Source organism: Microcaecilia unicolor, chromosome 9, assembly GCF_901765095.1.
Source record: "Microcaecilia unicolor chromosome 9, aMicUni1.1, whole genome shotgun sequence".
NCBI lineage: Eukaryota > Metazoa > Chordata > Amphibia > Gymnophiona > Siphonopidae > Microcaecilia > Microcaecilia unicolor.
Genome location: NC_044039.1, coordinates 112,799,530 through 112,824,062, shown reverse-complemented (window position 1 = coordinate 112,824,062; position 24,533 = coordinate 112,799,530). Strand labels below are relative to the sequence as shown.

General features: G+C 42.9%; 1 protein-coding gene across 1 annotated transcript in view; it reads left to right on the top strand.

Moving 5' to 3' along the window:
• The window catches only part of NPAS3 (neuronal PAS domain protein 3), a 1,265,871-nt gene that overhangs the window by 368,692 nt on the left and 872,646 nt on the right, over positions 1-24,533 (top strand). Inside the window, exon 4 of the mRNA XM_030213689.1 lies at positions 4,414-4,496. Coding sequence (XP_030069549.1) covers positions 4,414-4,496 — 83 coding nt within the window. The remainder of the gene's footprint in view (positions 1-4,413; positions 4,497-24,533) is intronic.

Sequence of the window (24,533 nt, the reverse complement as noted above, 5' to 3'; positions counted from 1 at the left end):
TTGTTTGTAACTATTTTCCTCATTTTATTATAGTTGCCCTTTCGATAATTAAATGCAGCTACAGTAGATTTCCTATGCGGGTTTATCCCAGATAGTAGTTCAAACATAATCATGTTATGATCACTATTTCCCAGGGGACCCAACACTGCCACCTCTTGCACTACGCACTGCATGCCACCGAGGACCAGATCCAAATTGGCACCACTTATAAAATAGCGCTTAGCTCTTTTTTCAGTGCCAATTTCTTTTGGTGCCATTTATAGAATTTAGTCCTTAATATCTAAGAATGAAGCCAAGGGTCGGGGGCGGAAGGGAGGGATCTGCATGCAAACTATTTTGAACCAATATGTTGCTTTAAAAAAAAAAAACACTTTGCTTTTTGCAGACTTTTTTTTATTTCCAGGATTTATTTTTCTTGTGTGGAAACTGTAGAAAATGAAGGGCTTCTTTTACTAAGTTGCGCTAGCGATTCGCATGCGGCAAATGAGAGGAAGCCCATTCAGTTCCTATGGGCTTCCTCATTTGGTGCACGGGAATCGCTAGCGCAGCTTTAGTAAAGGAAGTCCTCAATTATCGGAGACAGTTTACCAACATAGTTTTGAAAACAATGCAAAATGAGTTATAGGTCCCTTTTTTCCTGTTCTGCCTTTTTTCTCCTTGCAAATTAAATTTGGATCCAGATGGGTCTATATTTAAACCTGTTTTTGTTCAAATGCTGGCTACAGGTTTTAAATATTAAATGTGCAGAAGGAATGGATCCTCAGAAGCTTAGCTGAAATTGGGTGGCGGAGCAGGTGGGGGGAAGAGGGGGTGGTGGTTGGGAGGCGAGGATAGGGGAGGGCAGACTTATACGGTCTGTACCAGAGCCGGTGATGGGAGGCGGGACTGGTGGTTGGGAGGCGGGAAATACTGCTGGGCAGACTTATATGGTCTGTGCCCTGAAAAGGACAGGTACAAATTCAAGGTAAGGTATACACATATGAGTTTGTCTTGGGCAGACTGGATGGACCATGCAGGTCTTTTTCTGCCGTCATCTACTATGTTACTATGTCACTATCCATAGAAGTGGTGGCACTGAATATATATATAGGGGCCCTTTTACTAAGCTGCGTAAGCGCCTATGTGTGCCCAACAAGCGTCATTTTGGAGTTACCACCCGGATACCCCGTTGCCCTTGCAGTAACTTCATTTTTGATGCATGTCCGCTATGCGCACAGGAAAATAATTTTTATTTTGTGGCACGCGGCAGAAACCGGGTGGTAATCGTCATTCTACGCTTGTAGACGATTACCGCACGGTTAATGCGTGAGACCTTACCACTAAGTCAGTGGCTGGCGGTAAGGTCTCAGACCTAAAATGGACACGCCAATTTTTATTTTGCTGCACGTCCATTTTGTGGAAAAATCTAAAAAGTCCTGAAATGGATCTGCACACGCCCAAAACACGCACCTACACTAGCGCACACCATTTTTTGGCGCACCTTACTAAAAGGGCCTCATAGAGACCACTAACTGCTGCCAGCTATACAAAGAGTGGCAATATTCTGCTTACGGATTCAGTTATGACACCCGCTTTGCTCTCCAAACTTAAATTACATAGCTATATGAATGAGGGTTTTTAAAAAATGTATTGATTGAAATGTCATTATTACAAAAGGGTCATTTTACTAAGGTGCGCCGAAAAATGGCCTGCGCTGTTGTACACATGTATTGGATGAGCGCAGTTTCATTTTTCAGCAAGCCTGCAAAAAAGGTCTCTCTTTTTGGCGGAAAATGGACATGTGGCAAAATGAAAATCGGGCATGCGTCCATTTTGGGCCTGAGACCTTAACGCCACCCATTGCTTACCGGTAAGGTCTCATGCATTAACCAGGTGGTAATCGTCAGCATGCGTACATTCGTTCTGTAAATTCAAGTTGTTACTAAATACACATTTCTTTACCATTGCTTTTGAAGGCTTGCTGCTCTCCTGACATGTTGGGTCTCTCTGGAATTCAGAGCACAGAGTTTTGTGTGTATTCTTTTGTGGTTTGAAAGTTCCTGTCCTATTTTATTTGGAGTTCTTATTATTATTACTGTATGTTATTACTTTTTTGTTGTGTAAATCGCTGTGATCTACGAGTCATATCAAGGTTTTAATAAACATAAACATTAAGCATTTACTTGAAAAGGAAATCAGAAATACAGGAAATATTAAATTACGAATAGACTCCCTGAGCCTTTACGTCAAGCTCCATCCTGGCCACCTTCAAATCCGGGCTAAAGGCCTACCTGTTTGATGCTGCTTTTAATTCCTAACTTGTCACCTGCTCGTAACCTTTATCTTGTCTTCCTCTCTTCAATAGTCCCTTTCCCTTTGTGTCCTATCTGTCTGTCCTACCCTTTCCCTTATTTGTCCTGTCTGTCTGTCTGTCTTGATTTAGATTGTAAGCTCTTTTGAGCAGGGACTGTCTTTTCTTCATGTTAAATTGTGAAGTGCTGCATACGACTGGTAGCGCTATAGAAATGATTTATAGTAGTAGTAGTAGTACTCCCGGAAGAAAAAAAATAAGTCAATCATGAGGTGTCAAACAAGAAAATAAGAACCCCTGTTCTAAATGGCTGGCCACTCGTGCCACACCTTGTTCCATAATATCTGGTTTAATAAGACTATAGTTCAAATATATTATTCTCAACTGAGATTTCAAATCCCACTAAGGGATTAGCCCCACCAAACAACTGGCTTAAAATGAGCATTAGATCCAAGATGTTTCCTGCAGTGGTGCCAGTTTGGTAGAATAGTCCACCTAAAGAGCGTAGACTGGAGAGTGATGGGGTAGATTATCAGCCTGTGGCAATGATTGTTAGCTGCCGTTAATGGTATTCCCAGATATTCAATGCCGGGAATTAAATATTTGAGTTTATGAAGCCAATTTTTGAATTCCAGTACTGTTAAATGTGTATATTTTTGATACTGCTTCAGGGTAGTTCTATTATTAGGTTCCAATTTACTGTTTTCAAGTTTACTTCATTTATTGTATTTAGTTTATTCTTGGTTATTTTACCATTGTTAAGCTGTTAAACTGTACCTGCTATACACCACCTTGGGTGAATCTCTTCATAAAGGCGGTTAACAAATCCACAAAATAAATAAATTAAAACAAATAAACTTAACCATCTAAGTGACACCACATAAAGATAAGACTGTGTTTTATGCAGTCCAATTTGGCTGCTTAACTTAGGCAGTTAAAGGCTGAATATCGACATTTAACTGCAGAAGTGCCAACTCTGCCTGTGGGCCTCACACAAAATAGCTGGCTTTCAGTTTAGCAGTCTTTGGTATTCAGTGGTATTAACAGGATAAGCTTAAAATTACTGCATGAGCACTTACCGCCACCTATTTTGTAGGCAGTAAGGACTCACATGGTATCTGTGTACTAACCAGTTGACACATGGTAATTTTGATGCGCTAATTGGTTAGCACAGGAACGTTCATTCTCTGCCCCCACAGTTAACACACACAAAGTTCAATGTTACTGTAGGATGCCTGAGCTCATCTCATGGTACTCCCTTTCTGCTGTGCAAGGGTGGACTGACCATTCAGGCAACCAGGCAGTGCCTGGGGGCCCTGGTGGTCTAGTGTAGGCTGCCGCTATTCTCCCTGGTTGCACCGCTGTCTAAATGGCTGCCAAGCCTCTCGCTATAGTCTCACGAGAGGCGAGACTACCATGGGAAGTCTTGGCAGCCATTTTGTAAATACGGTGCTGTGCCAGGCAGAGTAGTGGCAGCAGGTGGGCAGGAACTAGGGGATTTATTTCCTGCCCCTGAAGAAGCCACTGCTACTAGAACACCAGGGCCCTTCAAGGTGGAGGGGGGGGGGGGGCAGCGGCAACATGGTGGGAGGGGGGCAGCATGGCAGGGGGGGCAGCAGTAGCATGGCGGGGGGGGGGGGGCAGAGTATTCTCAGTCCACCCCTGCTGCTGAGTTTGGATCGAACACAGCTATATTCCTTGACGTTCATCATCTATGGCCTCCTATATATTTTTCAAGAAATGAAAGCTGTGGGGCCTGTTAACCAATCAAATCATTTTTCCCAGAGTACAATTTCAATTTGTCTTATTATTTTAATAGAGAAGCATCTGCATTTATAAATTATTTTGAAGCTCAGGTTTCTATAATGGTTTAATATTTACGTGACAGTTTGAAAAATACATAAATGTGTTTGTAGTCTACAAATGTCTTGAGCTGAGTACGTGGAAAAGACTTGCATGTTGGCTTAAGAGAATCACTTTTTTCCCATGGAAGTTTACTCCTCGTCTTTGTGTGTTCCATTCCACTGAATTATGCAGAATGGCAGACATAATGTTTGAATGAATCACATGTGAGCTGTCACTACAGTGTGCCATGTAACACATATTTTTTTTTCAATATTTAGTTATAGGAGCTCAGAGAAGAAGGAGTCCCAGTTCCCTTGCCATTGATGTGTTTGAGCAGCATTTGGGAAGCCACATTTTACAGGTAATTAATAATCTATTTTGTAGCCTTGATTTTTGAAAAATAGTTATTGGACGTTTCTGCTCTTGCAGTTGAATGATATTGGTAATGCACTGTGTTAGGAGTTTAAAATAGTAGGAAATCTGCAGGATCCCTGAACATGAAAGAATGATCCATCAGTTGTCATGGAGGTTCCTGCGTCAAGGGAGTAATTTTATCACTGGGTGCCATTAGATGCCTAGATGATGTGCGCTGAGTACTTATTCTAGAAAGGCATCTGGGCATCAAAATTTCACTGTGGAGGAGTAGCCTAGTGGTTAATACAGTGAACTTTGATCCTGGGGATCTGGGTTTGATTCCCACTGCAGTTTCTCAGGCCACTGTACTAACCACAATTAGGATTACCATATTTTGTCCCCCAAAAAGGAGGACGCATGCCCCGCCCCACCACATACCCCTGCCCCACCCCCTTTCACACCCTCATCCCGCCCCCTGTCACACACCCCGTCAACCCTCCCCTTACCTTACTACTGCCCTGGTGGTCTAGTGACCTCTTCGGGGCAGGAAAGAGCCCCCTCTTTCCTGCCCGGAGCGCTGCCCTGCATGCATCCTTCCTGTTGCTGATCTTGGTGCCGATTCAAAATGGCCGCCGAGAGTTGAAGTGACCGTTTTGAATCGGCGCCGAGATCAGCAACAGGAAGGAAGCATGCAGGGCAGCGCTCCGAGCAGGAAAGAGGGGGCTCTTTCCTGCCCCGAAGGCGGAAGAGGTCACTAGACCACCAGGGCAGTAGTAAGTAAGGGGAGGGAAGGCTAGCAATCTGCCCATTTGTCCGGATTTCTGGACAGACAGGCAGATTGGCAAAACCCGCCCTGTTGTCTGGGTAAATCCGGACATCATATGGTAACCCTAACCACAATGCTACTCCATAGTTAGGACTGTATAAAAGTCAGTCTGCTCTTTATGTGTTAAACCAGGAAATTCAGTGCTGGGCCATTTCCAGGTACTGGCATTGAATTCCCAGGTTTCTGGAGATAGCTGGTTAAGTGCTGATTATTGCATTGAATTTCCTGGTTTAACACTGGTGGCAGTCAGCAAATTGCTGATTGCCGCCAGCTGAATATCAGGCCCTTTCTCCCTTAATAAGTCAAAAAAATTGTGTGTGTGTGCAATTTAATTGAATAATGAGCTCATTAGCACCATTAGATTTAATTGGCTTTTACACAGGTAAATTTACGCCCCCATATGAAAAGGGCGTGGAAATGGGAGGGGCATGGGTGTTTCTAGCACATTGTTATGGAATATCAGGGATTTGTGCCTAATTTTGGCTCATACATTTGCACCTCGTTTCAGTTAGTGCAAACAGCCATGGCTAAAGTTAGGTGCAATTCCTGGGCATAAGCACTATCCTAGAAACCACGCCTAACTTTAAGCACAGCTTATAGAATAGCGCTTTTTTTGGTACCGATTTTTGAGGTGCCATTTGTATAATCTAGCCTTACGTAACTACATTTAGGCACACACATTTGTGCTATGTCAGTAGCAGGTACACACCTAAATGTGGCACTTTAGTGCATAACTTACAGTATTCTATAAATGTTGGCCCTGCCCATGTTCCTGTACTGTAATTGTCCCCTTGTGTTTATACACTAAGGGCCAGAGTGGAGGAATGGCCTAGTGGTTAGAGCACCGGTCTTGCAATCCAGAGGTGGCCAGTTCAAATCCCACTGCTGCTCCTTGTGATCTTGGGCAAGTCACTTAACCCTCCATTGCCTCAGGTACAAACTTAGATTGTGAGCCCTCCTGGGACACAGAAATATCCAGAGTACCTGAATGTAACTCACCTTGAGCTACTACTGAAAAAGGTGTGAGCAAAATCTAAATAAATAAATATAAGGTGCCTAAAATATCTGCGTGGAAAACATTTCCACCTAAGTATAAAATATAAGAGGTGCCTAGATTTAGGCGTGGTATATAGAATACTCTTAGTCAATATCCTAACACCTAAAACTACATGCATCCATTTACACCAACAAAAATGTGGCTTAAATCCAGGTGCATAGATTAAGACACAGAGGGCCATATTCTATAACAACACATGTACATTTTGGAACGCCCATAGCCACACCCCTTTTGAACTTTGCAGCTTAGAATTTAGGCACAGTTCATTACAGAATACGCTTAGCGAGTTGTGTGTAAAATCTAATTATTGCCAATTAGTGCTGATTATTGCTTGTCAAGTGCTGTTATCAAGGCTGATTAGCTTGTTAAGCCAATTAAGTTATGCACTTTGATACGTAATACACCTGGATTTTGGCACGGATCTCTAGGCGCGCTATATAGAATCCGTTAGTAAGCGAGTTACTCGTCAGCTATAGAATAGCACTAGTGTTCACTTTTCACTTTTACTTGCACCTGTCATGTACATGCTAATTATAAGTATGCAGATGTCGCTTAAAAGTAGGCTAATATAAGCAGAAAAAGAGGGACAGATCTCCATAAGTAGAAGAGCAGCAGTCAAACAGTGAAGACGACCAAGGACCAGGGTGTAGCCAAGATTGTTTTTTTTATTATTATTATTGCTATTTAAATTATAAATTGCAAACATAAATAACCATGCAAAAATCCACTTGTACAGAAAAGTACTTAAACCCATACACATGATTGTTTTTTTCAAAACCGTTAATAAACAAGTTGACATAAAATCATGCAGTAAATGACATGACCCTGGTCCTTGGTCATCTCCGCTGTCTGACCGCTGCTTAAATGTAAGTGCCAAATTGTTAAAGCTGAGCAGCAAGAAAAGTTTCATTTCATATTGTTTCCTGTGTCATTGTTGAGAATGTTTGTTTTATTTTGTTTTCGTCTGGCCTTTTTTGCATCCCTGGAGCAAAGTTGCAAAGTCGTTGCATGCTCACTCTTTTGAAAGATGGCACACGATGTACAAAATGGTATCTTCATTGCAAAGAGTATGCAAACTCTTGAAAGATGGCGTACTATGATCAGAAAACTATAAAACATTAATGTTCATGTTTTTTTCTACTTGTTTTCGTTTGATAATGACATATACAATAACATGTTGTTGACATTTTCCATATCATTGCAAATGAATGTACATCCTTACATGTTGTAGAAAAGAGGAGTCAAGAGTGCAGCTTGAAACCAGCTTTCCAGCGCTGTAGAGCAGAATAGAAGATGTGCCATGCATGTACTTGTGAAGCCCATGTTAGTGTGATATTTTCGTATTAGGATCGTAGTACAAATTAATTCCTGTAGTAGAGAAAAATATTACATGAAACAATCCTGTGATGTTAACATAGAGGCATTTCAACATTTCCAACTCAAAATGTAGCATTGTGTAGCTTGAGATAACTGCCTGTGTCTGGATATGTATTTTCATCTAATATAATAAAACGCACCGTGAACGTTCTGAAGACAACGTTCTGAAGTCACTCAAACGCTTCCTGAAGGGTTCGTGGATTCGTGGTGTGAAGCCACCCAGCCGTCTCTGCCCCGCCCTCGCGTCAAACGTCATGACGTCGAGGGCGGGGAAAAAAAATGGATCGCGAGGCCAGAAAAAAAAACAAACAAACTGATCGCACCCACGCACGGTGCGTTTTAGTATATTAGATTTACCTCCGTGGTGGCGGTTCCGGCAGCGTCAGGGAAGGAGGCGGCGCTCCCGACGTCTCTAGCCTTCCCTTCGCTGTGTTCCGCCTTCTTCTTACGTCAAGGATGACGTCAGAAGAAGGCGGAACACAGCGAAGGGAAGGCTAGACGTCGGGAGCGCCGCCTCCTTCCCTGACGCTGCGCTGCCGGAACCGCCACCACGGAGATAAATTTAAAAAGAAAAACAAAAGAAAAGGGATGTTGGGGGGAGAGAAGAGGGTGGGCAGTAAAGTTGAACAATGGGAGCAGGAGGGCAGGAGAAAAACGACAGCATGGATGCGAAGGGGGGGGCATGGATGTGAAGGGGGGGCATGGATGCGAAGGGGGGGGGAAGAAGAGGGCGGGCCAGGCTGGGACATGGGAGAGAGAGGAGCATGGATGCGAGGGGGGGTCATGGAAGGAAGAGAGGGGAATTGCAGGAAAAGGAAGAATGGAGGGGGCAGGGGACAGAGGAGCATGGATGGGCATGGATTGGGAGGGCAGCCCTCAGGGAGAGAGGGAAATTGCTGGAAAGGGATGAATGGAGGGTGCAGGGGACAGAGGAGCATGTGTGGGCATGGATTGGGAGGGCAGGGCTCAGGGAGAGAGGGGAATTGCTGGAAAGGGATGAATGGAGGGGACACAGGAGCATGGATGGGCATGGATTGGGAGGGCAGGGATCAGGGAGAGAGGGGAATTCCTGGATAGGGATGAATGGAGGGGACAGATGGGCATGGATGGATATGGATTGCAGGACAGGGCTCAGGGAGAGAGGGGAATTGCTGAATAGGGATGAATGGAGGGGGCAGGGGACAGAGGAGCATGGATGGGCATGGATTGGGAGGGCAGGGCTCAGGGAGAGAGGGGAATTGCTGGAAAGGGAAGAATGGAGGGGGCAGGGGACAGAGGAGCATGGATGGGCATGGATTGGGAGGGCAGGGCTCAGGGAGAGAGGGCAATTGCTGGATAGGGATGAATGGAGGGGACAGATGGGCATGGATGGATATGGATTGCAGGGCAGGGCTCAGGGAGAGAGGGGAATTGCTGAATAGGGATGAATGGAGGGGGCAGGTGACAGAGGAGCATGGATGGGCATGGATTGGGAGGGCAGGGCTCAGGGAGAGAGGGGAATTGCTGGAAAGGGATGAATAGAGGGGGCAGGGGACAGAGGAGCATGGATGGGCATGGATTGGGAGGGCAGGGCTAAGGGAGAGAGGGGAATTGCTGGAAAAGGATGAATGGAGGGGGCAGGGGACAGATGGGCATGGATTGGGAGGGCAGGGCTCACAGTCTCTCTCTCATATACAATGTCTTTCTGACTCTCACTCTCACACACTCTGTCTCACACTGTATCACATTCACTCTCTATGTGCCACACAGTCACTCACACACTCGCTTGGTCTCATACACTCACTCTCACAGAGAATCTGTGTCTCACACACACTCTCTCTCTCGCACACACACACACACACACACTCTCTCACACTGTGTCTCACATACACACTTGCACACACTCTCATTCTCACACACACACTCTCTCACAAACACACTCACACCCAGACTCACTCTCTCTCTCACACACACACACACTCACACTTTCACTCTGTCTCTCACACAGTCACTCTCACATACACTCTCCCAAACATACACACTCCGAGGAAAACCTTGCTAGCGCCCGTTTTATTTGTGTCAGAAATGGGCCTTTTTTACTAGTCCTATATAATAAAACTCACCCTCAACGTTCTGAGGACACTGACGTCACTGAAGCCAAGCCACTGACGTCACTTCCTTCATGAAGGGTTCGTGGTGGTGAAGCCACCGAAAGCACCAAGTCTCTGGGCCCCGCCCTCGCGTCAAATGTGATGACGTCAAGGGCGGAGCAATGGCGTCATGCATCGAGGGCGGAGCAATGGCGTCAGTGGCTTCAGAACCAAGAAACTGATGAAGGTGCGTTCACGAGGTGCGGAGCAATGGCATCAGTGGCTTCAGAATGACGAACGGGTGGGTAGGTAGGGAGGAAGGGAGGGGGGGTGTTATGGAGGAAAAACTTGCTAGCGCCCGTTTCATTTGCTCCAGAAACGGGCTTTTTTTACTAGTAGTAATATAGTAGATGTCAGCAGTAAAACACTGAGCCCACTATCCATTTTTCCCAGTTATTTCTATTCACACTGCAAGGATATATCCCAGTTGTAAGCCATAGAGCAGGACTGCTTATGACATATCCCTCCTTATCCAGGATCAATTTTGTTGATTTTCTAATTTTAGGGGCCCTTTTACTAAGCTGCATAGGTACATACGCGCATTCTGTGTGTGGTAATTTCATTTTCTATGTGCGCCCACTACGTGCCCTGGAAAATTTCTGGCGTACGGCACTAACCGGCTATACGCACGCTGATGATTACCGCCTGGTAAACGCGCAAGACTTTACTGCTAGGTCAATGGGTAAGGTCTCAGGCTCAAAATGGGCACGTGCCAATTTTTATTTTGCCCCACGTCCATTTTTGGCAAAAAACAAGGCCTTTTTTGCAGGTGCGCTGAAAAATGGACCTGCGTACATCCAATACATGCATCTACACCAGCGCAGGCCATTTTTCGGCACACCTGAGTAAAAGGACCCCTTAGATACTAGGGCACTGAGGATGTTAAAATTTTTGAATCATTTACATAATTACAATTCCCTCATAGCTGGAGTTCCATTTTTTAGAATACAGTTGTCAAATTGCAGCGTGACCATTTAATGCCTCTGTTTTTTCACCAATGCTCATTACTTGTTACTTTTAGAATAGCATTCAAAACATTAATCTTGGCTCTTAGGGCTTGCAGTGTGGGTATACCACTTTACTTCTACTGTTTAATCATTTCTTCTGCTCCTCTGATCTTTGCAATCTTCAGGTTCTAAGCTGCTTGTTGCCCCCCCCCCCCTTCTAAAACTAGACGTGAGATCACTCATGGCTCAGGCTTGTGGTTTTCTGGTCTGGACTGTGTGGAATGTTCTGGCCCTAGATACATGCAGGGAAAGTTCATTTCAGAGATTTAAGATTGGGGTGAAAACCATTTTGGCAGGCTTTCTCAAACTTGGTCAGCTGACTGGGTGTGGCATGAACTGTGGGGGGAGGGGCACCATTTTTCTTTTGAATACTGTTTTAACGTTCCAGTCTCTGGTTGATATTGTTGTGCTGTGCTTTATCTTCCCTGTGTGGCATAGATAAATTGGTTTATTTCTCTTTGTTTTTGTGCGGTAAACCAATTTAATAGTTTGAATAGCAGTATATTAAATGCCTGATAAATAAGTAAATTTGTACTGTTTCTCATCATGGGCAAAGAAAAATACAAGATTGCTCTCTTAGTTCACCCTTGGCATCCTTTTTTCCCATGTCTTAACCACAAAATCTTCTAATAAATTAAATAGAATAGCCGACAGAGCCATGAATGTTTCCTGACTATCTAGCCTCCCAGGCCCCTGCCAGACAGACCCTGCTATGTGAATGCCTCTGTATTTGCTAGGATATTTAACTATAACTGCACTTACAGATTCAGTGGCTAATTAATAATGCTATCAATGCTTGCCAGATAGACCTGGGCATACGGTTGCATGTATTTCTGATAGGACTTCTAACACTTGATACTACCTGCTTTGTCATTCATTCTGACACCCCCAACACTGTGTGAATTGTTCAAATATAGCACTTTAAACAGATGTGCTAGGTTGTGCCTCTTGAAACTCCTCATTTGCACATAATAACCACCCCACGTTCTCTGTTACTATTTCAACTTCCACTACTGTTAATAGCATCCAGTACCCTTTCTGTGAAAATTGGTCACTGCATCTGAAAAAAGATAAAGTGGAATTAGAAAAGGTGCAGAGAAGGGCGATGGAAATGATAAAAGGGATGGGACAACTTCCCTATGAGGAGAGGCTAAAGCGGCTAGGGCTCTTCAGCTTGGAGAAAAGACGGCTGAGGGGAGATATAATAGAAGTCTATAAAATAATGAGTGGAGTGGAAAAGGTAGACGGGAAGTATCTGTTTACTCTTTCCAAAAATACTAGGACTAGGGGGCATTCAATGAAGCTACAAAGTAGTAAATTTAAAGTGAATCGGAGAAAATTGTTCTTCACTCAACGTGTAATTAAACTGTGGAATTCATTGCCAGGGAATGTGGTAAAGGCGGTTAGCTTAGCGGGGTTTAAAAAACATTTGGATAGTTTCCAAAAGGAAAAGTCCATAGACCATTATTAAAATGGACTTGGGGAAAATCCACTGCTTATTTCTGGGATAAGCAGCATAAAATGTTTTGTACTTTTTTAGGATCTTGCCAGGTATTTGTGACCTGGATTGGCCATTGTTGGAAACAGGATGCTGGGCTTGATGGACCTTTGGTCTGTCCCAGTATGGCAATACTTATGTACTTCTATTACAGTTATTGTTGCTGAGGCTATGCATCCTCCCCAGGGGCGTAGCCAGACAACAGATTTTGGGTGGGCAAGGGAAAGAAGTGGGTGGGCACCAAGTGTTGCCCCCCCCCCCCCCCCCCACCAAAAAGTATCTCAGATGGTGAGAAAACACTTCTTTCCAACTTGGCAGTCTGCAGCAGGCATTCGCTGAAAACCGAGCAAGTGCAGGTGCCGGTATCGTGGAGAGTGTTGTTTTCGTTACCATCAGGGGGAAGTCTTCAGTTGGCGTAGTTTGGGATCCCTACCAGCTACTGCTGAATGTGTGCTACTGTTGGGTGGGCCTGAGCCCTAAGTGGGTGGGTCCAGGCCCACCTGTGGCTATGCCAATGCTCCTCCCCCCCAACCCCCCCCCCCCCCCCCCCCACACACACACATATCATGGTTCCGTCTAGAATTTCACTTATTTCAATTAAAAGAAATATTTCTGCCTTGCACATCATTTATACTTTTCAGGGTTGGTTTGTAGATCACACACCATTTTGGTCAACTTTCTCTGGACCACCTTCACTTTATCTTTGTCCTCCCAGAGATACAGACTCCAGAATTGAACACAATACTCCAGGTGAGGTCTCAACAAGGACCTGAATTATGGCATTTATTGCTTTTCCGCGCTTTTTATCTATGCCTTCCTCTATGCACCCTAGCATCCTTCCGCCTCTGGCTACCACTTTATCAACCACCTTTACCTCCTTTTATTTTTGACCCAGCAGTTTTCGTTGTACTTCCAGTTCATTTCGAAAAAGAGTTGGGATCTGGTGCCATGAGTCTTTATTCACAATTATCTGGGGGATTTTTCCTGTTTTATACCCCCACTCATCATTACAGTGATAGTTCTGGGTTTGGAACCCTTCAGTAGGGCTCTTTCTGGAACACTGCAATTGCAGGCCTTCAATCTGGCCACTAGGTGTCAGCCCTAAGCAAAGGCTGACCCAGGGGGCAGAAGACCCATCTGTAAAATTGAAGTTGAGATCTTCTGCACAGCATTTTCTAGTATGTTGCTCCCTTCCTCCCCCTCCCTCCCAGTTTTGCAACCTTGAAATAATCAGAAATAATTGCCCTAAGGTCTTTTTTCCTGCTCTGTGACCGTCATATTTCAACCTTCTCATATACTGCTTCCTTGGATATTGGCAGCCCAGAAGTATAACTCTGCATTTTGAAACTTAACTGCCAAGCAGTCAACCACTCATCAGCCTTTTCTAGATTGTGTCTCATACCATCTACTCCCTTAGGTGTATCCATTCTGTTTCAGATCTTATCAACCGTAAAAAGTCAATTTTTCCCTCCTACCTCCTCCACTGTCTACCTGACAAGGACATTGAATGCACAGAAATAAAGATTACCAAAACAAGAAAAGCAAAAAATATATAAGAAAGCACTTTTTACTGAGCTAACTTACAAATCGGGCCCTTTTACCAGACAACTGTAAAAAGTGGCCTTAGCACATCCTTATGCAGCTCATCCCTGTGTGCTAAGGCTGTTTGTACTGCAGGGGTAAAATGGCCGATTTTTCCATTTTCAGCATTAATGGCCACACACTAATTTTCCTATTAATGTGTGGCCATTAGTACTCCTACCGCCACCTATTATGTAGACAGCATGCACTGATTGGTTAGTGCACAGCAATGTAGCTGTGCTAACTGATTAGCACAAAAAACACCCACCCCCAGCGCGTGGGTAACATACGCACATCCAGAAGTTATCACGGGATGCCTCAGTACAGGAAAGCCATTTTTTTTTGCTGCAGTAAATATTTCTTGACTAGCTTTTGGGAGCTAACATCTGCTTCCTTAGGTACCAAAATGTTGTAAATAAGCTGAATAAAAAAGTGTAGTTTTATATATTTTTTGCTTTGTTTTTTTTTTTGGTAGTTTTTATTGCTATATGTTCAAGATATTGAGCATAACCAACCCTATAAACAATCCCTGATGCACTTCATTCATCATGTTGCTTCCCTCAGAGCTAACACCATTTACCACCATGCTCTGTTGTCTACCCCTCAACCAATTTCTAATCTAATTCACCACCTTAATGATTGTCACCTGCCTGGCAACCTTGTGTTCTTCCCACTGCAACACTGTATAGCTACGTTGAACCTATTACACTTGTTCCCCGATGGCTAAATGGACCAAATAGGCAGCCAAGGTCACATCACCAAGAAAGAAGGTGTGAATTTGGAGAGATTGACTTGTCATGTAACCCCTCCCCCCCTCCACTGTCATCTTTCAGGGGTGCATCATATTGCCCTTTAGCAGATGTCATTTCTTTGAACAGTGGATGCCTTTGTGCCCTGTCTTGGTTGAAATGCCTCTTTAAACATTATTTCACTAGTTACTCTGGGTTTTTTTTCCCCCAGTGCCGAAGATGTGTGGCATATCCTCTAGCAAAAATATATATGTTTTTAGTTCATTTGGAAAGCTGTGACTTGCTGTAAGAGAGTGTTAATGAGACAGGGGGTGAACCCATTATTTGCACTGTGATAATTTAGATGGATGGGACCATTTAGTTGAAATGTGTTAAACTAATGTGCCCAAAGAATGATTGAATGCTGTTTTAGACCAGAATAGAATAGTCTATTAAAGCTGGTGCTTTTTGTTTCAGGCAAAAACAGATATGGGTAGGTTTTTTTTTTTTTTTTGTTATCCTTGTAAGGTTTTCTTATTATTTAAAAGTTTTCTTTGGTTTTATTTTGTCCAAGGCTGTCTTATAATCGTGTCTTCCATAGAACCTCCATATCTCTTTTACTGCCCAGTAAAAGTGCAAAAGACTGTGTAGATAGACTTCAGTGGCAAAGGCGTCTAGTTTGCACTAATGCATGTGAAACACAATATTAGATTTCTCCTCTGGTGAATAAAGATTTATTCACCTGATATTCAAGGCAATTTAAATGGCCCAAAGAGGCTCCTGGCTGTTTAAATTGCTATACCTGGTCTAAACGCAAGTATCCAGTGGCAGTTAGTGCCTCTGAATATTTGAAGTTAGTGACTAGGCCAAAACTGGCTAACGTGTGGGTGTTCCAGAGGTGAAGTCAGCACTTACCCGGTTGAGTGCCTATGTTCAGCCTATAACTGCATAAACTGAGCTGCATGAATAGCAGTCATAAGTACATAAATGTTGCCATACTGGGTCAGACCGAAGGTCCATCAAGCCCAGTATCCTGTTTCCATCAGTGGCCAATCCTGGTCACAAGTACCTGGCAAGATCCCAAAAAAGTACAATACATTTTATGCTGCTTATCCCAGAAATAAGCAGTGGATTTTCCCCCAAGTCTCTACTATTGTCTGGCTAGCTCTAAACCTCTCATATCCACTGTTATCTTGCATTCACTCATATGACTAATACATCCTAATAAATAGAACTCTGAAATATATATAAATATATATTTAAAAATATCATTGTCCTATCATATGACAAAACTGATATTAGAATGAATGAACACTCAATGGAAGTTACTTCTTCACAACTGTCCATATCATTCTCTTTTCTTGAGCTGCTCACAAGATCTAATGAAGATATGTCAAAGTCCATAGATTGAAAATAAGTGTTCTCTGTTTTTGTTCACTCACGGGTCCTTTTACTAAGCCATGGTAAAAAGTGGCCTGCGGTTGTGTAGACGCGTATATTGGGCGCATGCCTGGCCAGCTTTTACCACGTCTGCAAAAAAGGGCTGTTTTTTAATGGGACAGGAAAAGGCCATGTGGTGAAACTGAAACCGGCTTGCGTCCAAAACCAGTGTGAGCTTTTAATGCCACCCATTGGTTTAGTGGTAAGGGCTTATGTGCTACACACGTGGTGACTGGTTGGCGCATGCCAACTGCTGATTACCAACGGAAATGATGCATGGGGGAGGATATAAATAAATTATCCAAGTATTATGGGCATACGCTAAATCTAAAATTACAGCCAGGGTGGTATGGTAGCCTGGAGGTAGGTTCGTTTAGGTGCACGCTACACACACATAGTACCTGATGCGCCTTTGTAAAAGGACCCCTCAGTGTTTCCTCAAGGATCGCTCAGCAGCAATCAGCATCGATAAAAGAGGTACTTTCCAATAGTACTTTAGTAAAACATGTTTTCAATCTATGGACTTTGACATATCTTCATTAGACCTTGTGAGCAGCTCAAGAAAAAAGAATGGGATGGACAATTGTGAAGATGAAACTTCCATCGAGTGTTCTTTCATTCTATTATCAGTTGTGTCATATGAGAGGTCAGTGATTTCTTTTTGTGATATTTCAGATGTGTTAGTCATATGAGTGAATACAAGATAACTTGGGAATTGGGAAGATGCATTTTAGTGGACACCGTGGTATGACCAGGGCTTTTTTTGAGGGGGTACTTGGGGGTACTGAGTACCGGCACCTTTTCCACTGTCTGCTAAACGTGACCCATGATTCTCGTATTTTAATGAAAGAGCTCAGGTTCTACATACAAATTCTGCCTTGTCATAGATTCTATGACTGGTTGCAGGGGTCCTGGCTATTGTAGGGTGGGTCCGTCAGTGATCACTCCACCCCATGAAGGGTGGCCTGGCATTTGAGTACCGGCACCTTTTTTGCTAGACAAAATGCATGACACACAGGGCACAAACTAAAATCCCTTTCAAAGGATGGCAGCCCAGGACAGAGCACTGACACTTTTTACAAGAGCGGGAATACTAATGTTGGCAGACTAGGGTAAAGAATCTGGATTACTGATACCCTCCTCCTTTGTTTAGAAAAATGAATTGTGTAAAACCTCTGTCCCTTTTTGGTTTGTACATGTCTTCTCAAATACCTGGACATCAGTTTGGAATAAGTGCTATGGAAGGAAAGAGCAGTACTTTTTGGGTAGCAAAGACAAAAAAATGCCAATCATTTGAGATTTTTATTGCCCCCCCTTACAAAATAGAGGAAGTGTGCCTAGAATCCTTCCAGTATTCCAGAGGGCTTTGGATCAGGTCATGTGTGCCATGCGGTATCCACAGGAAATTGCCTGATGCCAAATCTAAGCACAGTAGCCAAAGGTTGAATTTTCCCACCTCATTTAAAATCAGTGCAAAACGTTTTTGTGGTAGCTGAGCCGGCTGTGGTTTTCAAAAAGACACAATATATTGAATTAAAACTAAAAGTTGTCCAAGCAAAGAGGGGATCTGAAATCAACAATATGCTCTTGGATATCAAAGTTCTGAAATGAGACCTATAACTGTTTTTATACCATAGCGGTCGTCTTGACAAATGTTAGCACACTGTTAGCACCATACTGAAATACAGCCAAATTTAGATTTGTCTTTTTCCCCCACTGGTTTTATGATAGATACAATCGTGGCAGAAAAATGTAGTTATTTATAAAGGGAAAGGGGATGGGACTTGATATACTTTCTTTCTGTGGTTACAATCAAAGCAGTTTACATATTATATACAGATTAATAAGATTCAAGGACACTACCTGTTATTATCTCTTGCCTATTGCTGTTTAATTGTTATTTCCTATCTTATTATCAATTTGTATAACTGTTTTTTCTTGCACTGTAGCCTTACTACAGATTTATGTAAGCCACTTTGAGCCTGCAATCAGTGGGAAAAGGTGGGATATAAATGTAATAGTAAATAAATAAATATTTATTTTGTACCTGGGGCAATGGAGGGTTAAGTGGCTTGCCCAGAATCGCCAGGAGCTGCAGTGGGAATGGAACCCAGTTCGGGTCAAAGTCTGCTGCACTAACCACTAAGCTACTCCTTATAGAATAATAAGCATGTAAGTGTGAGGGGGACGTAAACTTGAGTGGATCATGGGTGTGTTTGAGATACACACGTAACTTATAGAATACTGTAAGTTATGCGGATTTCAGGGCACAATTACAGTTACAACTGCCATTGACTTGGCATAATTGTTGGCAACTAACTGTAGGCACATGAACACCCACTTATATTAGCATTCGATAGCAAATTCTTGGCACCAAGAAGCCATCATAGAATTGGTACTACAGGCATGGCATTGGGGCACCTTTATCTTGCTACCATCTAATAGAATTACCACCAACTTGTTGCCGTGTTGCTTCTGTCTTTTCATCTGCTGCTGTTGTTTCCTTGAATATATGCACACTCAGCAAGTATCCTAAACCTGAAATAAATCCAGAGCCAACATTTCTTAAACTATGCACTGTTTACTTTATCAAAGGAATACAGAAAAACTGCCTGCGCTCGGACTCCTTACTCCCACTGCTCCCCCACCCAGCAAACATTGTGCTCTCCTTCAAAGGGGACACTAAAATGCAACTTGCGTTTACAGATTTTATCGCTGACACTGAAGTATGCACATTCAGGCTCTTTAAAATATGCATTAATTATTGCAGGCCTTCTTATTTTCACTAATAGGCCTGGTCACTAATGCATAACACTCTTACATGAATGAGGGCCTTAAGCAGGTACTGTTATGTGCCTGAGAGAAATCAGTTCTGAAAATATTGCTTCTCGCTACACCTTAGTTCTGTGTTGTGGCCTTGGCAGATGCGTTTTACCTTTTGGAGTCACTCTGGGGATAATTCTATGAAGAAGGCATTGACATTTATGGCTAATAATGCACATAAAAAAATCAGAATACCAGCATGCTCAAATACGTTAGTAAATGTTGGAGATGTGGTTACACAATATTCAATACAACATAGGACGTGCAGGACGTCAGACTCACAGAAACAGAACGAAGCCTTGCGCCGGAAGAAGAGGACCTCGGCTGGCGGGGGTTGGGGGTCCCCCGCCAGGAAAGGTAGGCGACGGCGGGGGAGGGTTGGCGACAGGAGGTGGGATCCAGAGGGTCGTCGGCAGGGGGGGGCAAGGTTGTTGTTGTTGGTGGGGGGGCGGCAATGGCAGGGAGCGGTGCCGGTGGGGGGCTAAAATGTGCCCCCTCACCTCGGGTTCTGGACCCCCCCTCCCGCCAAAGTCCGGCTATGCCCCTGCTAATCACTTCTACTACTAGTAATCATTTGTATAGTGCTACTAAACATACACAGTGCTGTCCACATTATATGCAGGTACTTTGCCTGTCCCTAGAGGGCTTACAATCTAAGTTTTTGTACCTGGGCAATGGAGGGTTAAGTGACTTGCCTAAGTTTACAAGGAGCTGCAGTGGGAATTGATCCCAGGTTGCCAGGATCAAAGCCCGCTGCACTAACCATTAAGCCACTCCTCCACTCCACTCCACTGCGAGCTATAGAATAAGGGCAGTTATGCACATAACTTATTGGCATTAATGACTAATTATTGGCTGTGATTGATCTTAATTGGTACTATTTGTCACTGGTTAGCAGTTATGCACATAACTGCCATTAGTTGGTATTCTATAAATTGTGCACGCAAAATCCTAGGTGTGGCGGTGCAAGGGAGAGGGGCAAGGGGTTGGTCAGAGGCATACCTAAGTTATATATGTGGGTTATAGAGTACTTCATTGTAATTTCCCATAGGTTTACAACTTCTCCATTAGTATGTTGACATTAAACATTACAATTCTGACATTATTTCATAATGTGCTCTTAGGTTTTCACTGGGCTGTCACAGACCAACAAGTCTAAATATGTCTGAAAAGTTTAATCATCGCACATGTTACCAGCAGTAATTATTTTCAAACAGCTTTTTTATATGCCACACAGTGCTCGAACTCTAAAAATGTTTTAAGCTAAGTTAAAATTTATAAATGTGTTTATTGTTGGTCGGTGTCAGTCCAGTGAAAACCTATGAGCACATTATAAAAATGTTTTCAGAGTTGTAATGTTTAATGTAAAAACAGTAATGGAGAATTTGTAAACCTAAGGGAAATTACATTGAAGTATATGATATGAATTAACCCCCCTGTTTACAAAGCCTTGCGGCAATGTTGACACAGTTTCGGCGTTAGCGCACCAGCAGCTACTACCGTGGCTTTGTAAACAGGAAGGCAACTTGCTTATTTCTCTTTATTGTGGCGGTTATAGAATACTAAGTCAGCAAACGGCACTCTTGTAATTTTAAATAGTGAAGGGAGCATTCAGTTATTCTTTCTATGTACGCTCGACATCTCTGCTAGTTTATTTTTTATATACACAGGTCTATATATAGGATCATATGATCAACATATCCACCTCCTAATTGGCTGATATATTTCTTCATGAGCCAAGCATCAAACATATAAATTGCGAGTGACCGTACTCACCTGCAAATGCACAGTAGAGACTTTCCCTCTCTGTGCCGCCCCCGCGTCAATACGTGATGACGGGGGCGGGACAGAGAGGGAAACTGCGCGAAGGGGAGAGAGGGAGGGAACTGCTGAGGTCGCTACCGCTCCCCCCCCAACCGAAGTCACCGCCGCCCCCCCTCCACCCGACCCGGGCCCTCTCTTCGCAAATCAACTTACAGCGCCGAAAACGCAGCAGGCAAATCAGTGGAGCTGCCATCGGCCTTCCTTCCCTGCCTCTGTCCCGCCCTCGCCGATGTTACGTCACACAAGGGCGGGACACAGGCAGAGAAGGAAGGCCGACGGCAGCTCAGCTGATCTGCCTGCTGCGGTTTCGGCGCTGTAAGTTGAATCGCGAAGAGAGGGCCCGGGCCGGCGACTCCGGGGGGGGGGGGGGAATGGTAGCGGCGACCTCGGAGGGAGGGGCGGCGGTGACCTGGTGAGGAGGGTAGCTGGAAATCTCGCCCGTTTTAGCGGGCATAACGACTACTATTTATAGAGGCGATACCGTAATCCTCATTAATCCCAACCATATTTTTTATATATTTAATCTTTTTTATTATTATTTATAATAGCTGCCTTCATAAGCATTTCCAAACTTCTTCTTAATCACAATTCATTCTATTCTGTATACATCAAACTTGTTCAAGAGGTAATACTTAGCTTATCAGCTTCCTTTCCATAATATGCAGTGGAGACTGAAAATCACAGACACAGATCCATGTTTCGCTATATGCTGTTTCAAGGTAGTCTCCTGCAACATAAATGATAAAGATTTAAACCATTTCTGACAAAACTATTATGTCCCGATCCAGACAGAGACTGTTACTAACCCACAATTGTTTAGGCAACCGGCTTCTAAAATGGCCGCCAACTCTTGTATCCCAGAATTTATAGTCAAGGACTGATGTCTACTAACACCAATCAGAATCTCCAGAGCTGAACAGCTGATCCCCAATAAACAAACCGAATTTTAAATCAAGGTTAGATCATATAGACCTGTGTATATTAAAGATAAACTAGCAGAGAAGTTGAGCGTACATAGAAAGAGTTATAGAATGCTGGCATTTACGCACCTAACTGCCTACAGCCAGTCACAAGTATTTACACCAGCCATTGAGATAGCATAAGGGCTTGCACCTAAAGTTAGGTGCATAAGCGCAGACATACGTTAGTTTTGTATAATGGAAATTACGCACACAATTACAGTGATAGAATCTGTGCTTAATATGCATTATCCTGCCATCTGACTTTAGGCGATCTATACAGAATTGCCCCCATGGTGCCAAAATGTAGGCATCCCTGTATAGAACCTCCCTCCCTGTGATTTTGCAAAGGCCACAACTATCACCTTGAAAAATATATGTATTTCACCTTGTTTGGGAGGAATTCATTAAGGATTTTTCTACATGTTGGTCCTTCAATGAAAAACAAAATCATAACATCCTACTACTAATGCAAACTATGTGACTATCATTTAAGGTCAGATTTAACTTTTGGACAAAACTAGTGAACTTATATACTGTTCTTTCTGTTAGCCAAATAATCAAAATGTTCTGCCCCCATTTGCATGGAGGCAGATGATAAGATATATAATGAGGCTACAAATCCTTGTAATCCTGTAGTGCTCTCTATTAAGCTCGTTCAGTTCCCTGTGTCTTATGGGACTCTTTCTATTGGCTTGCCTTGTTCTCTAAGGTTACTGGGCAAGTTCCCCCCCCCCCCCCCCCCTTCTCTCTCCATCGGGTCTGAGAGTTAGTGTGCAGCATATCTGCTCTGTGAACTGAAACTGCCTATGCTGTATTTTGCTGTATGACCCCCTTCACACTACTATGATGCTATCCAGAGTTTACCAGTGTAAAAGTATAAACAGCATCACTACTCAGCGTATTGTTGAATTACTCCCAGCTTCTCTCTTGCATTGAGTCAGAGCTGGTGGAGAAGATCAAAAACTCTTGTCCAGCATATCTAAACTGTAACTTCTTTTTTCTTGTTTGATTACTGCGTTAAAGAAGATTTTGGTTCAACAGTTCTGCTCATAGTGATGTTCTATGCGCTGGTTTAAACTGCATGCCAATCACCTCAAAGAAAGGGCAGAACACAAAATATGAAACTAAATATAGAAAAATGGTAAAAGTGAATATATTTGCATATGCAAATGATCTTAATTGATACTGCTTGCCTCTACAGGGATTTTTCATTACAAACTGGAGTGCTACATTGTTCGACTCATATTGAGTAATTTAGTAACTAATGAGACCAGTTTGCTTTAATTTGCATATGATAAATGAGCTTAATTGCAGTAAATAACTTGGAGGCATAATTAAAATTACTTAATTTTTGTGTGTTGCATGGCTTTTAAATTTACGTATGAACAACTCAAGGTAATTTTGTATATTGAAATTAGTTACTCTAAAAAATATTTTGAGCAAAAAAGTGTTAACATACATGAATTTGGTTTAGAGAGGTTGAAAAGAAATGTTATACCATATTTTCATCCTTTTAGGGTAAGAATAATTATTAAAATATATTTTAATGACACATCTGTTCAGGTCCTGTAAATAGTTTGTTGGTTTGTTTTTTTTTACTTCAGTACTGATTTCTTACAGAGATGAAAAGCAACTTTAGTTTCTTTCTTCATTGTAAAAGTGAAATTCTACATGAGAGTAGACGTTCAAAGTCCCACTGAGCAGTGTGTAGTTATCAGTTTGGGCTCCCATTAAGATGTGTTATTTTGCCAATAACTTGTACTATTTTAGCACAGGTCCTATTTTATGCAATGAGACCTAGTTACTAATAACTGGGGTTAACAGTAAAATAAACTGTCTTAACGGTAGCCCACGTTAATAAGTTCCTTCCTTAATTAAAGAAAAAAGAAATCTGTAGAAATGGAAATCACTGCTATATGTAATAAAAGTGAGCCAAATATAGGGCAATCTATCAAATCATTGTGACATCACAGATGAGGTTGTCTTTTAGACACTAGTGGAATAAGGCATTATGACATCACAATATCAGCTCTTCACACTAAGGGGAGAAGTTCTCAACATCCTGGGCTACAGTTAAGAAATGTTATTTTACTACTAACTTGAGCTATTTTAACACAGGTGCCATTTTATGCAATGAGACTTATGTTACTCATAACTGGAGTTAGCAGTAAAATAACACATCTTGTGGGGAAGTTATCAACATGGGCTGCCATTAAGAGATTGTATTTTACTGTTAACCCCATTTATTAGAAGTAAGTAAGTGTCCTGTGGTAGAAAATAGAAAATATTTTCTAGCACGTGTTTTGGGCACATGTCAAAATTAGAATTAATGCCTGGGGCATGTGGTAGCCGGGCAGTAGTGCCAATTTGACACGCGTTGGACATGCGTAGGTGCCTACGCACCTTAGTTAAAGGGCTCCAGAGGCAGTAAGGGTTCCCGTGTTAAGTCTGTGTTATTCATTTGTGCCCAAATTTGAATGTACTGCTGAGATGTGTATGCAAAGTAATTGGTTAATGAACGCATAACATTGACAATTGGGTGCCAACAATTATTGATGTTAATTGGCACGCATTAAAATTTGCATGTGCATCTGGATGCTCGCTGTTCTATAAGGCAGGGCACCTAACTCCCATAGCGTACATCCCAAAAAGGGCCATAGGAGAGGCATGGACTTGTAAGGGGTGTTCTGAATAATTACACGTGTAGTGATAGAATACTGGGTAGGTGCGCATAACTTGAACGCCAGGTTTCAGCAGGTGTAAGGCTGGCGCCCAAAGTTAGGTGCAAGAAT